The sequence below is a fragment of the Macrobrachium nipponense genome, chromosome 12 (genome assembly GCF_015104395.2).
Source record: "Macrobrachium nipponense isolate FS-2020 chromosome 12, ASM1510439v2, whole genome shotgun sequence".
NCBI classification, from domain to species: Eukaryota; Metazoa; Arthropoda; class Malacostraca; order Decapoda; family Palaemonidae; genus Macrobrachium; species Macrobrachium nipponense.
This window is the reverse complement of record NC_087205.1, coordinates 4614904-4635883: the sequence shown is the minus strand read 5'-3', so window position 1 is coordinate 4635883 and position 20980 is coordinate 4614904. Positions and strand designations below refer to the sequence as shown.

The 20980-nt window shown below is 35.1% G+C and overlaps 1 protein-coding gene across 1 annotated transcript in view; it reads left to right on the top strand.

Moving 5' to 3' along the window:
* Positions 1-419: 419 nt before the first annotated feature.
* LOC135224307 (uncharacterized) overlaps positions 420-20980 on the top strand; it is a 63250-nt gene continuing 42689 nt past the window's right edge. The window contains exon 1 of the mRNA XM_064263172.1: positions 420-1360. Within this exon, the coding sequence (XP_064119242.1) occupies positions 1083-1360 (278 nt within the window). The 5' untranslated portion in view covers positions 420-1082. The remainder of the gene's footprint in view (positions 1361-20980) is intronic.

Sequence of the window (20980 nt, the reverse complement as noted above, 5' to 3'; positions counted from 1 at the left end):
TATAACTCGAAAAGAAAAAAAAAAGAAAAAATAAAGACAAACTTGAAGGTGAATAAATAACAGGTCAATTTCACTCGTCAAATAAACTTCCATTAAAATCAAATCACAATGAAAACTCGGCGCCTTTAAAAATCGCGTGTCTTTACACACGCATGCGTGTAGGGGCAGCAAGTGGCACGAAGGTGTAGAAGAGAGAGAGAGAGAGAGAGAGAGAGAGAGAGAGAGAGAGAGAGAGAAACGTAGGGGTTTGGAGGGGGAGAGAGACACACACAAGGGGGTTCTGAGAGAGAGAGAGAGAGAGAGAGAGAGAGAGAGAGACATGGCACTGACGTGTGTGTGCGTGTGTTCGTGGGTGGGCTCATAGTCACGGTCTGACGATGACCAGTCTAGTAGTCTCAGTCACTGTCATGACCCGGGTGCAAAATGACCTGAGGGGCGCCTCGCTCGAACTTTCGGGCCGCCGGAGAAAATACGTCATCGGTTACGTCATAAATCGTGTCGTCATAGATGCTGGGTCCGGGGAACCCACCGTGGGTGGCGAAGGGGGACCCAGGAATACGTCACAAACATTTTCGATGAGATAGAGTATTCAATAACGATGGAAAATGTAACAATTTCAGTGAAGGTAGATGGAACTAATTGAGTACAGGAAAGTATATTCATACGGAAAGTGATCACTATAGCAGGTGAATTTGAAATTATTAAAAGAGTGGAAGGGAATAATAGAGATAATTGCACGCACAAAGTTTATTGAACGAAAGCAGTGCTAAACAGAACGATAAAAAACGTAAAATACAGAAAAAACAAGACGTGTGCTGGCTTTTGGAAAATAAAAAGTAACAGGCTTTGTAATAAATAGTTCATGAATAAAAATTATTGAACACACAAAGTTTATTGAACGAAAGCAGCGCTAAACAAAAACCAAGAGACATCTCATAGAAAACAGAAAAATTACGACACGTGTTGGCTTTTAGAAATAAAAAAAAAAAAAACAGGCTTCAAAAAAAATTGATAAAAAAAAAAAAAAAGGTTCGAAGGAGATCAAAATAAGCACCTCTCTCACGTGACGGGCCTTCCGTGCGATGCTTAGTGTCATAGACGATGGTACCGATTATCGGAACGCTGCGGTTATAAGGACAAGCATCAAAATGAATAAGATACAGAGGCGGACTCCCCGGGTGGATCACTCCACCAAGAAGAACCCGATGCAGGGGTACCGCCCGGGCATTTGGACAAGCTGCTTCAACATGTTCATCTCGCCCTCCGTCGAAACCTACTGGGCGGAGTGCCTTCGATATATGTGCTCCGTTGAGAAGAGGTCGCAGTTCAAGACGTCCCACAAGATACATGCTTCTTCCAGGTAAGGAAGGAAGGCAGTGTAATTTTCAATGGTGTATATGTGTGTGTAAGTATATACATTTCTGTATATATATACATATATATACATATATATATATCGAGCTACAATGTCCTTTAATATCTAATTCGCTCTACCTCGGAAATATATTTTCATATATGCTTAACCGAAGGGGAATTTTTTCTCGATAATAGATTTACCTGTACTTGGGCGCGAACGCAGGTACATTATAAATCCAGGACCGTCAGTGGAAGCGATACCACCCAACCGCGAGAGGCTTAAAGGTATATGTCGTCTCTCACCTCAAATACTTTCTCGCGCTGAAGTATTCGTTGGTTTGGAGACAACATCAACCCGCCTCGACTCCGGTAGTTAAGTAGCGCTTTTGACAACACGTAGCAATTTACATAAGTCATATCACATTACCGTGATTCATATACATATATCGAGCTACAATGTCCTTTAATATCTAATTCGCTCTACCTCGGAATTAATATATTTTCATATATATGAAAATATATTAATTCCGAGGTAGAGCGAATTAGATATTAAAGGACATTGTAGCTCGATATATGTATATGAATCACGGTAATGTGATATGACTTATATACATATATATATATATATATATATATATATATATATATATATATATATATATATATATATATATATATATATATATATATAGATATAGATATATATATATATATATATATATATACATATATATTTATATATAGATACATACACCGTAGTATGTTTGCGCATTATGTTTACCAACGGGTTGTATAGGTATGTGTTGAATACATATGTATATACATATGCATCTACATGTGATCATTTCTTAAGAAAGGATATATTTCCAAATTTACATTATCTCACCGGAGGGAGTACTACTATGCAGTCACATCAACAAATTGTTAGTGCTATGATTTTTTCACTTATATTTGTCCATTTCAAGGTCATAATTCCTCACCATAAATTTACTCTGGTTAAGGAGGATCCTAATGAAAATAGAGGATCCTAAGGAAAATAGAGAATCCTATGGAATACAGAGGATCCTAATGGTGAATCCAAAAGGGCTGTTCAAACTAGAAAACATTGTTTGCAAACATGCATCCTAGTGTGGACAGGCCTTAAGGAAAATAGAGAACTCTAAGGAATTATGTAAAGTTGATTCGTCACATAAAGTCGCTGTCGGGTTGCTATGAGTTACATTCGCTATCGCAACAATTGAGTTCTTAATTAATGGTCCCGCTTTCACCACTACTTTTTAACTTGCTACTTTAAATACAAATTTATTGCTATTGCTGTGGTATTCAGTCGTATTTGCCGCTGAAAGTTTAAATTTATCTGATATCGGTTTAATTTTCAGCCATATTTAATTTTCCAGGTCTAACTTTGAGATATCTTTGTTATTCAAATGAAATCTCAACTGATTTTGGTTTATCTTCTAATTATTTTGTAGTTTTCAGTCCCATCTGAACATATATCGTTATGGCTTTATTTTGCTTTTATAGGTCAAATTTCAATCATTGCAAATTATTTTTTACTTTTTTTCCGAGCCTCATATTTACCGCTTTTTCTAAATTCTTCTCTTTTTTCGTTTAAGTTTTCAGTTATTTGGGTGACTATGAGAATTTTAGCAGATTTTCCTTGAGTGTTCGGTTATCTTTTAAATAAATTTTCAGCTTGTTTCGTTGTGGTATTCAAAATTTCGTTTGCACTTTCAATCGGAACTGTCATGGCTTTTCGAGCATCAATTAAATATTTTTGGAATTTAAACTTTCGTATTTATCTGATTTCTGTTAAGCTTTCAGTTAACTTTCTTCTAAAAGATCTGATATTTTTACTTTTCTTTTCACGTGGACATTGTCCTGAACCAACTCTTGTTTAATCACACTGACAGTCTGATGATTATACTATTAGTCGGAAATTGTATCATATTTGGAAGTCGATATTTTCGGCGCAGAAGATTTTTCTTAAAATGATTACCGATTAACTAATTAATGATTTTGCCCATAACCAAAATGTAAATGCATATATATATATATATATATACTATATATATATATATATATATATATATATATATATAATATATGTATGTGTGTGTGTGTGTGTGAGCCGTTTATTATAGCAGAAATGAGCTCCAGAGGAAACCAAGAAATTATTCAATGCCAATAATAATTGCCATCTTTATCACAACAACAGTAATCACAGTGGTTGCAGCCGCTGACGACTTAAATAATACATGGTTTGAATAAATGGCGTAACTGAAATCTACTAGTCACTAAAATAAGAAATATGATTTGACATCAAACACCATAACTGTATTCTAAGTACCGTAAGCAGGATGTGTTTCCCCTCTTCTTCATTGTATTAATAAATAATTTTTTCCCTGCCAACAAAGTGTATACACCCTTGCTAGTCGGACACCCAGATAAAAGTGGATTGTTAAGTGAAGGTTTAACATATAAAAAAAAATATTAAATGAAACTTGCCGTACTCTTTAATAAGGATCATACGTGAGGCACATTGAGCCAAGAGAGCCTCTGGAGTGTGTAACCACTAAGATGACCATAGCGGTTACGGCGCCAGTCAGTGATCCCTAAATCAATCAGTAAATTAACCCTCTCCACCAATGACTGCCTACGTGATAAACGTATCCTTTTGTCATTGGGGCTTGAGGACGTCGTTTTCGAGATTCCGTGGGTCTTCTATGCCGTTACGGCCTAGTCGATCAGAGGCACTTTTATTATTTAATAACCATTCGATTTCCTTTCTGCTGGCTTCAATTCAATGCCAGCTCCCTTCTCTTGCCTCGTAGGAGGGCGACATGGGAGTATGGCTTCTTTCGTGCCTTTCTTTCGCATCGTAGTTATCTTATTAGGGGGCGATAAGGTGTTTGATAACAAGGGGCTTACTACGTTGTCCTCTTGCTCCCTTTTCCTGGCGGACGGGTAGAACCAGAGGCTTCGTTTCTCTTCATTTCTTTTCCCGGCGTCTGACTTCTTGTCGTGAAGAGTATTGACAAACATATATAATTGATTTAGTCATGATTGTTAATTGATGACTCAATTACCATGGTCATCGACGCCGTAATAAATGCGAGAATGCACTGAAATGTGGGGAAACTACGTTTGTTAACAATAATAACGTATTATATGGAAAACACAAAACTTGGATCTGAAAAAAATTCAACTTATGAGATTACGTTAAGGAATCTCTGTCCTCATTTTACACTTCTCCGTCTGATTTATTTCATTTTTTTTACAGTTACCTACTGTCTATAAAAAGTTTCATATACCGGTAAACCCTTCATATATGTATATATATATACATATATATATATATATATATATATATATATATATATATATATATATATATATAATAGATCAATAAAACATTCGATTCTAATTTCTAGGCCCGCAGTGAAACATTTGCTGCTCTAACAGACAGCTGCGAAGTCTGTTGCAAGTTTTAGTGGCTATTAGTTTATTTTTACAAAGCAAAACGATTAACAGTAAACCCCTTAATATTTCATCTGGACTCAGGGCCTGGTCATAAGTGTACAACTAACTTTGTGCTGCAAAAATCCTTCCTTAAATAATAAGTTGATTTTTTTTTTATACAAGTCTCGAATTTTCTTGGTGCGGTTAGATTATTTAAATAAAATTTGTCATAGTTCTGTCGTCAAGTTTGTGAATTAACGGTGTCACTTTTGATAAAGTAGGTCTTTGGGTGTTTTCTGTGGTAAGGACGCAGTCTTTTCTTTTTTATATCCTATTTTCCGAACTTGGGCCAGCTAAGATTTCTTCACGGTTCCCATTTATTCGGGCTTCAATTTTAGTTTTTGATGATATATTTAATTATTTTTTCCCACGTTTCTTAGTGTGATATTTTATCGCCAAATAAAGTTTTACATGCACGCCAATCTTCAGGACATTATAAAAACGCTGTGTATGCAAATTTTGCACAGACTCTACCGAAAGAACATTGCACGTATCTTTTTCAAACAGTCCGGAGATTCGAGGGAACTTTCTTGAGTATTTACATGCAAATGCATAAGCGAACACGCTGACAAACTCAGATCACTCGTAGCCTACCTTACGAACAAGCCTGAATTTCGAAATTTCTTCCAAGAATAATTATAAAATAACAACTACTATGAGATTCAGGGCAGGGCCTCTGTAACACGGTTTTTTCGCAATAACTTTTTATCTATGCATTTCATAAATATAACGCTTATTCAGAATACATATTATATCTACACATAAATTTTGACTGTATTCTGCATTACGTAGGTTGAATAAATTTTGTACTTATAATGTAAAAGGTTTCGAACGCACTCGTTACGTAACTTATGACATCATTTCTTCCCTCCTTCTCGATGGATGATTGGCTATACGTAAAAAAGGCTAAACCTCTGGCAACAATGACATACAAATTTAAATACAAGCAAAGCAGTACACCTTTATGAATTCTGGAACCTCTCCACTGATAATTGTCATAATGAACAAACCAACATAATATGTTAATAAATACAAAAACACTTCGATTATTAGTCTAACTCCCAAAATAGGTTTCCTAAGAAATTACAGTCTACTTCATAGGTCACAATCAGATTGACAAGATGTAGGGAATAGTGGGTAATTTTCAAAAACATAGTAGACAAGCTTGATTTGATAACCGCTATATCCAATGTCAAGCAATTTTTATTTATTGGCTATCTACCTATTTACTGAAAAAAAATATCCGGTACCGTATATTGGCTTTAAACCTTCACCAATAATTATCGTCAGAATGATGACTTCATGAGGCTCCACCCACTTTCGCCTCGTTATAATTCAGGATAACACTGAAGGCTACCATGGGCACTGTTGGATTAGAAAATTTAACATCTGTCTATAAAAACAAATTTCTCGAGTATTTGTAAGAAGTGCTAAATGATCCTCAAGGATCCCAGCAGTTGGCCTAAACGTTTAATTCATGTATATTACTGCTATACTGTTGCGGCACTACTGCTACCGTAGTATTACTACGCTAGCACTGATACCCCACCCACATCTATGTATCGTTCCACCATTCATAAAGTCTTTGAGTTTCAGAGCCGATGGAGTTTCTATCTGATGGATGGGCGGGGCAACATTTCGTCAAAAGGTGTGTTTACCTTGCTTACGTAATGAATGTTTTTCGACTCTTGGCTCGTAATCATTGGCCATGGCGTCGGCTAGATCATTTTTACTCTATAAAAATTAAAACTATCGGGTTTAGGTTATTGATAATGCTGACAAAATTTGTGTGTGATTGTAAAATATACATATGTCAACTTTCAGCTACATCCGATGCTTTGACAAGGAGCAAAGTCCAAAAAACCGTGTTACAGAGACCCTGAATCTCATAGTAATAATGAACTTACAAAGCATTTAGTGACTGATCACGCATTCCGACTTCGTATGAAGCGACTCAACGGATCTACTTTTAATGGAAAAGAAATATGTGCATCTCGACTTTGCATAAAGATTTGAGTATTATGTTCGATGACGGTAAAGGCAGGTTTCTTATTGTGTTATTGGTCGGTAACAAAATCGCTGTCCTGTAATTGTGTATCTGTAAGCACGTTCCTGTGTACCTGAAACTATTGTGTTTCAGTAATTATTGCGAATCTGCAATTATGCTTCTGTAACCTTTGTAGCCAGAGACCGGTGGTGATGGGGTGGATTATCCTTAAATTTGTCTGAATTTCGAGATAAATTTTACAATCGATTCCCCAGCGCAAGTGAAGGAGTCCATATTTCGTTTCTTTCCACTAATAAACTTTGGATTATCCGATAACACAACAAGGAAAACAGAGTAAACAATGAAATTATGAATGCGTTGCTCAGTTGAGTATTTGAATATGGCTTAACTTAAACAGATATTAGTAACATCTGCTTATCAGAGTTGGTGATTCTTTTATTTTAAAAAATGAAAATAAAAATATCAGTGATTTATTTATTTTTTTTTTTTTTTTTTATTTGTTAGATGTTTTTTCAATCCTTTTTTCCCTCAAAATGTATTTCATGACAGAATTACTACTGATTTATCGTTTAGGTTTCAAGTTATGCTTAAGTTTTTATTAACCTCCAAAACATATTTTTCAATTTGTTTGCTTTCAAATAAAAAAATTAAAAAATCATGACTTTTTAATGAATCGGTCAGCAAAATGGTCTGTTTCTCCCAAGATAAGCGCATCGTTTCATCTTTAGCTCCTTTTAGTCTGTCAGTAAATTCCCATAAAACTTGTTCTCCTGGCTTCCTCTACTGACCTTTGAGGCTTCATTCCTGTTTAACGTTGAAAGCAAAAGAGCTTTTTTTTTTTTCTCGCCCCGTCAGTCTCTGTCCACGGGATATCGAACTTTCGCCGCTGGCGGCGGCCTTCATCACTTATTCAAATATTCGTCGGAAACTGGAGAGCGAGAGCCAGTTCAATTTTCTTAATCAGGCTCGCAGCTCAGGAATTCAAATGAGCTTCATTTGCAGTTGTAATTATTTGCTTGGCTTTGACGGCTACACTTTCAGGATGCAGCTCAAAATCATAAATAAAGATTCCCCTCGGAGTCTCCCGGACGCCACTGAACAATCAGATGTATATCTAATTGAGAGTCAGGATCCCCTCAACCGACGATAACCGATATATCTGACTTTCGCTCTCCGTCCTTCAGACCATGTTTGGTGGTCACTCGATTATGCTCTAATGGAGGCCGCTGCTTTGTGAAATCAAAAGTCATTAAGTCATCAGCTTTTTATGTGTTTGAATCGATGGATCTTTCTCCTTTCACGTCCCTAACATTATATTTTAAAAAATTAAAATTTTGACACGATTTTATTAAAATGTACTAAAAAGTGAAAAATCAATGGTTTGAGGCTCACCAGGATTTTATTACGGTTAAAAATGTTTAAAAAATAAAATAAAAGCGTGAGTGCCAAAAATGGAAGGAAATGCTACAAGAAAAGAAATATATAGATATATATATATAAATATCTATATATATATATACTTATTATCTATATATAGATATATATATAATACGTATACTATATATATATAGCATATATATATATATATATATATATATATATATATATATATATATATAATATTAATTTCTTGTAGCATTTCCTTCCATGTTTGGCGCCCATGATTTTTTATTTTATTTTTTTTTTTTAAACATGATTAATTGTGAGAAAATCTTGCTGCCTCAAAAATTTATTTTTCACTTTTTAGTGCAATTTAATAAAAGGGTGTTCAATTTTTTTTATTATTATTTTTTATACTTTTGTCGTTTTGACAGAAATTGTAACCGATTTATGATTGTGGCTAACGCACGAATCAAGGAAGTTGTGAAAAATCCGAAGTTCCTGAGATACTAGGAGAGGTTACTGTAGGGTCACTAGAGGTCACTGCTGACTAACTGATCATACACGGTTGTACTGTCATCGGGATTGAGTAACCTTGCAAAATTTCAAGTCCATCGGACGAAGGGAACGGGTTGAAAATTAAGTTACAAGATTTTGACCAAGACTAACTAACAAACACAAAAAAGCATACTAAATAAAGCGTATAAAAATTATGCTATTAATATCCGCGTAAATTATGCTATCATTTAAATACCCAAGTAAGCAACTCTAATAGTTTCCGTACTTGGTGTTTCCCTTGGCTAAGTTATCGAAGAATTCAAAGATGATAAGCGCAGACTATTTGAAACGAAGTCATATTACAACATTTCATCCCGAATGATCAGATTAGTAAAAAGAAAATGGTAAACAATCAGTTAAATTTTCGTCGTATTTTTCGCACGGTCATTGTACTATGGAGGAAGGAACGAATATAGAATTTAGGGAAAAAAAAAAACAAGAGCTGGGACCTATGAAGTCATTCATAGGGAAGCATGATAGAAGAGAGTAAGAATGGAGGTATAATAAAAGGAATGAAAAAGGTTGCAACTAGGGACCGAAGGGACGCTGAAAAGACCTTTAATTAATTCCTACAATGCACCGCAAGGGGTACACTGATGGCATTGCCCCCCTACGGGATCATTGTACTATGTACTGGTTCCTGTGTTTAAGTTCAAAGACAGCGCGCCACTTTCTTTCGTCTGCGATTATTTACACTATTACGGATAACGAAACTGGATAGTCCAACCTCAAGACAAAAAGGCGTGAAATCGTAGTCTCACAAGAAGTTCTGTTGCGCCTTTAAGTAAGTACCAAAAAACTTTGCACCGATAACTAATACTTTTTTCCTCTATGTATAAATATTGACGTCTTGCATGTCCGTTAGGGCTGAGGTGCACAAACACGAATTTGAACAAAGAACAGCTTCAATCTTTCCGCCATGGTTGTACATTTGATGCAAGTTACACCGAATTCAGCTAAAATAAGTAACTGATTGCGGATTTAAACTGAACTTTTTTAAAAGTTCAGTTAGACGGGGAAATGTTAAATACATGATTTGCAAACAAACTGTTCTAATATCTGTAGAATATCTTTTTTATTTACTTTATTTTTATGTATTTGGCTCTAAATGATATAAGGCTTCTCGCGTGCGATACTGCAATTAAATAATCAAATTATTACAGGTACAAACACTACTACTAGTACCACATAATAATATTATTATTATTGAACATCGGAAAGCGATATACTGAAAACGTGCAATGTCAGAACACGGTTATGAATCTCGGGATGTTTATCGATAATTGATTATTATGTGATTAAAAGCATCAGCAGTCTTGCTAACAGCAGCAGTATCATTTAGCGCAGTAGCTGTAGAAGAGACAGTAGTGGCAGTAGTTTAAGTAGTCGAGTTCTGATTACCTTTATCATTGCGTAACTAAAATAACCGTCCGTATGGGTTCGGGTCTGGTTATTCCGGTTACACAAGGTTCGTGACGTAATGTATATATAAAACCGAACTGACGTGACTGGATGCTCCTTTGCGTGACCAATAACTCACAGACAATCACTTTATTTGCGTACATAGACGTCTTATGGCATTCGGAGTTCGTATAATAATGATAAGAAAAATAATAATTACTGGTATTATTATTTATCACTGTCATCGTCAGAAGTTGCAGCAGTAGAAACGAAAGGAGCCGTAGTTATACAAGTAGAAGTGGTAACAGAATATTGATCAGTATTTTCTGATGCTGTTATTAATCATAAATCAGTTTAGAGATTAAAGTAAAGTACGTATTTAGATTGTGTGACGTCATACTTTTATGTCACTCTTTCTAGCCAACCTTTGAAGCAGAAACTTCAGTTGGCCCTAGAGCTTTGCTGAAGCACTTTGAGCAGAAATTGTTTCTCATATTCCTCATCATTTGAAAAGGCAGGAACATTGGTCTTCCTTCTGGGCTATGCCTAGCTCTTTTTCTGTCATATTCTGTTTCCACTTTTCGTCAGGTCTGGGCTAGTAGAGGGCACCGAGTTACCTGTCCTACTGGGTAATGCATTTTTTTTAATCGTTAAACGTACTGATAAAAATTTTTAATTGTAACCAAGTGCTGCTCACTTCAGACCCATAACAGATCTGTTGCATGCTTCAATATCGGTATTTATTTTTAGATGGGAAAGGGCCTCATAGTGACCCATAACCGGACGCAGCAGATCCTTACAAGGTTTGAGTAACAATTCCTTTCACTTAAGCTAATTACACCGTCTGCGATTGAAGCTAAGAATCCAGGTTACAGCTGTAAGGTATACTAAGTTTCACGTGGCATGTAGCGTCTCACTGAATATTTCTGTAACGCTGTTCTACAGTCTCGTGGCACTGTAATATATTGGCTTACATTTGGACACGTCTGGTATTTCATATGGAAACAATTAAAGTGAAAAGTACTGATCTTCTTTAGAGTTCGTGAAAGCTCAAGTTCAGACCAGAAATATCGTTTTCTTGTTGAGATGGTCCACAATCTGATAAATATCACTGAGAAAAAAATCTTCTTTATCCTTTTTAACTATACAGGATAAAATTATAAGCTTTTCCTTACTGGATTTTAAGACATTTTATATTTTCTTTCCTTTAGTTTCAAGGATAAAATTCTAAACTTTTCATTATTGGTATTTAAGACACTTTACTATATTTTCTTTCCTTTAGTTTCAGTCTTATTCATCTAGGAAATATCTTTGGATCACAGTAAGATCTTAGGGTCTAACTGATAGTACATGCTGCACGAGACAGCTGTATCCTTGTAATTTTCCTTTGCGTAGCATGAAGTCTACGGAAGGTAAACCACGGTTAGAATTGTAACCGACAACCCTAGGGACAGGCTGTCACCCCGGAACCTCATGTACATGAAAGTACCTTTATAAGGTCACCCCGGAACCTCATGTACATGAAAGTACCTTTATAAGAGTTTCGTAACTGTATGTAAGGTCCCTTAGTTTTGGACTTGCCGTCTCGACCCTTTCATATATCACTGAAGTTTATTAAGTTCGATAATAAAAAAAATAAAAGAAAATAAAATAAAAATAAAATCGATGAGAATTTGCCAAGCACCCTCACTCTATTGGTATTCAGGATCCCATTGAGACCCACTGAAATCAGCGGCTATAACCAACAATTACTGGCGTTTTCCCAAAGCGAACCTGTCAGCGTGGTTGATAAGCATCCTTTCACACTGGAATGACTAATAGCACGCAATATCATTGCAGTATAACATGCAAACAGAAGTGCTAAGAGAGAGACGTTAATATTTGTCACCCGAAGAATGCTCGGACCTGCGTGGAAATCGTTATTTGTAAACAGCAACCTCTACCGTAAGAGTTTACACATTTATGCCAGCTTTATGTTATGGCAAAAGGGAAGGGGTATGGGTAGTATTAACGCCCTTACAATGAAAAACTTATTAAATTTGCAACCGGCTTCATAAGGTCTTATGTGAGCGGCCACAGAAGTGGAGTGAGCGGTTGGTGATTGGCGTGTATTAAGCAGGCCTTATGCCAGCGCGGTATCTTCCATAAAGCTTGCTCATAAATGATACCAAGGAGTTGGGAAAAAAAGAACATACACACACACACACAATGAAATTAGTGTGGACTTCAAGACTTTGGTCCATTCAAGCGAAACATTCATCCTCCAAAAGACAGATCTCACTATTTCTCCCGAGGGTGATAGAGGGGGGGGGGGGGGGGGGCGGTTGTTAAGCACCACTCTATTATCCTACCTTTTTCTTCCATTTTCTCCGTGTCTGGGCAACATAAAGGCACTTGGGTCCCAATCCCAATGGTCCCTAAATTAAAAGAAAGAAACTGAACACGCTGTGATCGTGCTTTAAGTTACCAAACAGAAACGGTCAGGGAAAAGGCCATTCGGAATCAGAGGTCAATGGGAAACCTCAAACAAAAACGTAAATTAGAAGCGTAATGACACGACAATTAAAATCATATTTCAAACAAGTGCTTGAGTAGTCATTGAAGAGGGACTTTGTTGACCTGGGATATCATTCAATTACACTTCGATCTTGATTCATAGTATTTTTCATTCCAAAGCTACAGTTGGACCGAGGTAATTCTCCATTACACACGCACGCACACACACACACACACACACACACACACACACATATATATATATATATATATATATATATATATATATATATATATATATATATTATATATATGTGTGTGTGTGTGTGATATAAAATGTAATGCTCATATGTAGTCATATCTACATTAGTGTTTGTGAGAAATTCAAATCGAGCAATTACTCTCAAACCAATGTAAAGCGCCTTCAGATGCTATCATGGGTTGCAAATTACGAATCTGATACAAATTCATTGCATACATAAAAAGTAAGCTTAACGATCCTCAGTTTCACTAATATTCTTTCAGCAAGCTATTTGCTTTAATGAAAGATCATTATTTTTTACTGTACATAAATCCCACTTAGGAAAAAACTGAGCATGTAGGAAGAGTATGATTCAGGCTCCTTTTGTCTTTTCTAGTTTGATTTTCACTAATACTGTACCGACAATTCAATGATCGACTGATTTCAATTATATTTTGTGTAGTTTTGGCTAATGGGACATAATTGATAATATTTTGAAATGGATAAGGATGGTGATTCTTGGTGTTTTTTTTTATCTTGCTGACTCTTGACATTATGGCCTCTTACCAAAACTATTGCGGGCCTTACCCGCAGACACTGAAATGATCGATACCCAGAAATAAGCCGAAACCAAACATTTCGGAACATTATTCGTCCTAATAAGGAAAGCAAACACAAGTTCAAACAACTGATTGTATGGAATTTAGAGGGAAGCAGATGTTGAATGAGTAAACCAGGGAAGTTTCAGAGACGTATTTACCAGTCATATTAGGTTTTTTATTAGTAATAATCTGCATAATCTACTTCACAAAGATAGTTCAATATAAGAATATAAGAATATATATATTATATATATATTATAATATATATATATATATATTTTATTATTCTATATATAATACAATATATATATATATATCTTTATTATTATATATATATATATATATATAGATAATATGATATCTATAGATATATATACTATATATATATATATATATATATATATATACATATATATATATATATATATATATATACATCTACGTATATATATATATATATTATATATATATATATATGTATTATATATATATATATGTGTGTAGTGTTGTGTGTTGTGGATATATATTAAAAAATAAAATAATCATATCTATATATACATATATAGGTGGTGTGTTTATATGTATATATAAAGCCTGTGTGTGTGGATGTATAAATGGTTTCAGTCATTATCAGACTCACTGCACCAATGAGAGGAACAACTGACATCCATTTCCGCCAGGTCTTTAGTTCCACCCTGTCCCAAGCAGAGACTAAGGTGCCTGATACTTATAAATTGCATATGAGCATTACATACATACAAACATACATATAAACATATAGATATACATATATATATATATATATATAGTATATATATATATATATATATATATATTATGCATACATACATACATACGTACATATATATCTAGATATATTGATACAATGTATATATATATATATATATTTAATATCTATATATATATTATATATATATATATATTTATATACAATATACATTTATATATATACGTATATGTATGTGTGTGTGAATTCTTTCATCACATCCGATAATGATGAAATCACTGTCATAACTTAGCGCCGCAGAAGCCAATCCTATTATTTAAATAAATAAACAATAATTCTATCATAAGAAAGAAGGGGTCGTTCAGATGGGACTTTACATACTTGGAAAACGCTAGGAATTTAAGAGATTTCCTGTACCGCCAATTACGGTGAACTGTGTTTATTTTAATGTTTTCTTGGATGGAATCTTTTCTTATTCTTTATAGTTCACCTACCTACTTTTGCCTCTGCGTTAAATCTTCATATTTGTGTTAATAATACAGCTGATGCTATAGAAAAGGGAAACCTAAAATGTTCTTAAAGCCCCATAAGTCACTTTCTCTCTATTTAACACATATATACATTATTTTACAGAGGAACTGGAAAATTAAATCTTTAAAAATATCAGGTATTTGAATTTATTAATGACTGGAAGAGGCTATATGCAATCAATTGTTCCCAAAGCTGAGACGAACTTTACGTAAAGGAAAAGTTTCCAGTCATTTCATCCCAATGACTTCCTATGCAGCTCAGTGTCTCCCTCACGGCGCCGAAACGATTTAACCAATAAATCAATCGACCGAAAAATTAAAACGTTGCTGGTTTTTTTTTTACCAGCAAAGCAATTACAGATATACACACTTCCTTGGCCCAACTAGTCCGCAGCTTGAGCGTATTTACGTGGGAGAGAAAAACGTGACGGAGAATCAATTAGTGACTCTCGGCATGCACGCTACAGTTACCGATTCGTTTCTGACACGCTCGCACGCACGTGCACACACACACACACACACACACACACACACAGGAAAACACTGACTGACAACCGTTGAACTCTCTCCTCTTCCTCCCTAACTCTCTCCTCTCTCTCTCCATCGTCTCTCTCTCTCTCTCTCTCTCTCTCTCTCTCTCTCCTTCCTGTTAAAATAGTTGCTTCAATTACATTGCCCTAGTATTTTTTACATTTTGTATTTCACCCCCTATCAACCCCCAGTTCCTATCGGGGCTGAACTTGGACTTAAAGGTCATCGGGAGTGTCACTATTCATCTCAGCTACCTTGAAAACTAAGGATTAGACAATAATATCCGTTGTTTTCGGATATTTTTACATGCCATACCTCCCCTTCCCCACCCCCTTTGGTGCCAGTGATGTCTTACCCCCACCAGTATTCTTTTCCAGACAATTAGTCATATGTATACCGAAACGAGGTATGATAAACCCATAGAGTTTGTTTAGCGACTAAGTCTACAGGAAGAACCAGCCCCATTTCATAGGTTTCCAACCGCCACCCACTTTGGTAATCCCTTTCATGCTGGTGATGACTTACCCCAACAGTAATCTTTTCCAGATAGTAAATCATATGTATACCAAGTTTGGTTGAAATTGCTCGCGGCATTCCAGTCTTAAGCCGGAACATACACAGACACACACTTCCATTTATGTATATAGATATACATATAATGTGTACGTATGTAGATATATGTATATATATATTATATATATTACATATATATATATATATATATATATATAACTACATATTTATATATGTGAGTGTTATATATACTCGTATATCTATATAAATATATTCAGATAAAACTTGAAATGATGGAGACTCTTCTATTAGCTTTCGGAGGGGAAGAGTCCCTCCTCTCTTTCAGATTCAAATGTTCTACAGGACTGAACGCAAATAGAAAGAAATTTTTTTGTCGAAAACATCAAAGGCAGCTGGAAGCAAACAATCCAGACCTGGCAAATACTGTTTAAAATATGTTCGTGAACCGGTTAATATTGAGAAGACAATTCATATCCTAAAATCCTGATACTTTGCACCAGTCTATAAAATTTAGAGATCAAATTAAATATGGCGACGTTTTACCCTTTTATAGATGTCTTGGAGGTTATTTCTGTGATTAATTATCACCAAATTTCAAACTTACAGAAACTCATTACGTATTCATATATTTTCAAATCGCGCTACTGATGTCAGCTAGGTGTCATTTTTTAACATATTTTTACATTATATAATTTCTGTGAGATGAAATATTTAGATGAAAAAATAAATAAATATTTATATATAAAAACTAGAACATGGGACTAAGTTCGTCAGCGAAAGAGCTCAAAGCAAGAAAATGACACAACCGTAAGTAAAACACAATTTTCATTCAAAAAATACAACTTTTACTAGTTCTGCTTCAACCCAATCATGAAAACGATTCATCACAAAGTGCTAAGTGAATGCAATATAAGAGTAGTGTTACTGAATTACTGAGACGGTTTGAGTAATCCTAGATGGCTTATGATTCAACAGCAGACCAGTGTAGGAGAAACAAACAACAATGAAATAAACAACCAACGGAAAAAAAGTTAACGTACAGGTATTAGAATTTACATTCTAATACCTGTAATATTCAGCAAATGAAAATGTATTTAGTATGGATGCGAAAGGTTAGATATATCTGAACTCATATTTTAGGATGTGAACTGACTTTCAAGTAATAACCGACTGGCAAAACGGCAATTTAAAGCTCTGGATTATTTCCCTTCTAACTAATTTTATCTTTTAACTTAAAATTTCTTTCCTATTACAGTTTGCCCTTAAGGCAATTTGAAACTGAAAGCTAAAAGAGAGTTCCCTTCCGAAGGCAAATAAAAAGTATATATACATTAATCTAATTGTTATTACCGCTAAACTTTGAAATTCTCGTCGGGCTTCCGTCTCCCATCACTCTTCTAGTATCCATTCATTTAGATTCTTTCCTTTTTCATTTTATTTATTAATTAATTCATTTATTTATTACTATTTATTTTATTTTTTATTTTTTTGCTTTTATCGGGCTTGGGCAAGAAAACAGCATAAGGCTGCCCGTCAAAATGGCCTTGGCTCTTAAAGAAATACATGTACTATACTTCTTGTAACGGCAGATAAAATCTGTAGTTTGTTTGTTTGTATGGTGTTTTTACGTTGCATGGAACCAGTGGTTATTCAGCAACGGGACCAACGGCTTTACGTGACTTCCGAACCACGTCGTGAGTGAACTTCTATCACCAGAAATACACATCTCTCACTCCTCAATGGAATGGCAGAGAATCGAACCCGCGACCACCGAGGTGGGACGTAAACACCATACCAACCACGCCAATGAGGCACTTAAAATCTGTAGTAACCTAATGCCTGCATGGATGAAAAATGAACTTGAAATATTTGTCTTTATATAATACCACTCAGCACAGAACCTGAACACTTTGTTTCTTTGAAAACATTCTCACATGGAATTCTTACAGTTCATAAGTGACCTATTATAATTATTAGTATTCCAAATGAGCAAGAATATAACGGCACCAAGTTGCAAATAACAATTTTCAGAGCGGAATGTTCATAATTATATGTAAAAAAAACTACAAATGAAGACGAGGACACCAAAACATAAATTAGAATTGAGAAAAGTAAAAAACAGATAAATATATGCATTTTTAAGCAGCAATATTAATTAGAAAAGCTTAATCAACTATGCCCGATATTACTACTTTTATTATGCAGTTCTTCTGGGTCTAGTTTATGTCGAAACTATTTTCCCCCAAAACTTAAATGAAATTACTATCTGGATACTTCATAAAAAAGTGTGAAACAATCCTTCTCGATTCATAGTGCCAAGGTCACTGGGTCAATAAAAGGCCTCAAAGGAGACTTAGTCAGCGTTTAATTCGTGATTTTGGAGAGAAAAGGAAGAAGCAGAGACGAACTCAACTATTCTTTTTTTGCCCTTTTGGATTAAAAGGTTCTTCGAGCTTCAGATCCATTATAGAAATCAAAGGCAATTAGCTGTTAATGGGCCATCAATATAAAATTGCCAGTAATTCAGCGCAATGGCTTCCTCGCGTCATTTTCACCTATTTCAATAACGGCAATATACTTGTGACATTAACCTTGAAGCTCTTAATACAGTATTACCCGAAGATATGACTTGCTAAGGGAGATATTCTTTTATTTGTATCTATCTTCGGCATCTTTTTTTAAATCCGTGGTTTTAAAGAAAATTCCAGTACAATCCAAAAATGGAGTGACTAAACACGCTTAAACAAAATCATGCAAAACCATAAAAACTATTTTTATTTTTTATTTATTTATTTATTTATTTATTTATTTGCGACAGGAAGTTCTTTCAACATAACGGTCACTTCCGCAAGCGTACTTTACCGTCTCAATCATGAATGAACCACTTGTGCAAAAAGCTACTATAATAGTAGCCACTTCATACGAATATATAGAAGTTCACTGAACGCCCCTTACAAACCTGCTTACAATGGATATTAAAGGCCATAACTTTCTAATACCTAGATGAAATAGAGTTCTTTCTAGGCCCTTCTCGCTTCCTTCCTCCTGACACTCCATTATCATGAACTCTTTTCACAAAATCCACTGTCCGTTTTTCTTCTCCCCATTGCCATCTCAAAACACTGATCCATTCTTTTACCTACGCCATCATTCTACCAATTCTACTTTTCTACTTCAGTTCTTCATACGTACACCGTTCACCCAGACAGCTTCAACTTTTTACTTTCATTTCCATTAAACATCCACACTTCACTTTCACAGAGGAGAGACCCTGACCACATCTCAAAGAGACCCAGATATTTTAAAATGGATTAAGGCGGGCGTTTACCTAAGAAAGCTTGTTGATAAAAATGTGGAGAGTTAAGAAAAACGGAAGCTAAAGAAAGGATGTCACAGATTAACCCTGAAACCTACAGCAGCATTGCGTTCTACCTCTTACTTTCTATTCGGCCTCTTTGGTGTCTACCCATCTAGCTGTCCAACTTCTTAAACTCTGACGAGCTCCAACTTTCCTCTTTCCTTTGAGATACAAATCTACAGGAAAAACTTGTCAGCCCAAATTTCCTGTGGTCTGGTTCCTTTAAACTAACTTTTTTCTATCATGTATTTGTTTGTGCATCGTTAGCACGTAACCCGTTCATTCTCCAAAAGGCGATCATGCGAATTTCCGCCCGAAGACTTCGACAGTTTACTTAGCAGATTTATGGTCAAGACAGTCCCCCAAATCAGTGCCGTTCCAGTGTCTCCGGCAAGTGTCGCTAAAGACACATTATAGCTCTTATAATGTGTTCTCGTGGGTGTACGTCTGTCAGTCTGGCTGGCTCTCTCTCTCTCTCTCTCTCTCTCTCTCTCACACACACACACACACACACACGCACACACACATTATATTCCAAATGTTAAGGGTAACATGAAAGGAAATTTTTACTCAGATAAAGTCTCTCTCTCAAACACACGCACTATGTATTCTGTACTAACAGAGAAGAGTAACATAATGGAATTTTTGCCATAGTAGAGTCTCTCTCTCTCTCTCTCTCTCTCTCTCTCTCTCTCTCTCTTCTTCTCTCTCTCCTCCTCTCTCTCTCTTCTTCTCTCTCTCTCTCTCTCTCTCTCTCTCTCTCTCTCTCTCTCTCTCTCTCTCTCTCTCTTCGCGTGATGTGTGAAAATGAAATGATGTCATTACCTACCTAAGAGGAAAATAATTCTAAATAATAATTGTGTTAAAATATTTTCGTCCCTCTGACAGAGTTATAATGGTTTGCCATGAAAAATAAAATATTTCTATTTACAAAGGGACATTATTGCAGGTTAATAAATAATAATCTAAAAAAAATTAACGAACGACAGAAATTATGCCAGTCACGACAAATAGTACACGATACAGACAGGAAATTATTGCGTTGTTTCTCTAGTTACTCTGATATATGTGGCTTTGAAAAATTAACATACTTAAAATCATCACAGATATCACCTTGGTTCTTTTGATTCTACTATATATATATATATATATATATATATATATATATATATATATATATATATATATATATATATATATTACTTCAGTAGCCACTTTATAATTCTTACTTATCACTGCTCCTTACACTTAAAGCAAAGCCCCCGAATGAGATTATTCCAAAGCAGTTTCAAAGGTCTTCTCCACTCATGCACCCAAATAATATGTAAAAAAATTTTGAACAAGGAAAATATTTTATCCACTCAATTTTAATCAAATCATTACCTTACCTAAATATGACGAGCAATATTAAGTAATATTTGTGGGAAGTTCGACAAACGACCGATATCAAAGAAGGTTTATAACCAGCATGACTGCACAGACTCAAGGCAAAGCTTAATCAATTTTTTTTTTTTTTTAACTTGAAGTTCTGAAGTCAATCTATTCTTACTGGGCTGTTCCTTCAGAAGCGTTAGCAGGAGCTCGCACGAGCAAATGTATTGAATATCTTTCTTTTTAGCTTACATTCGCCTGCTTATTCTTCCGTAATACAGTATCGTATCGAACAGCTGAATAATACAATTCATGATTCGCTAATGCTTTCAGTGAATGGATGA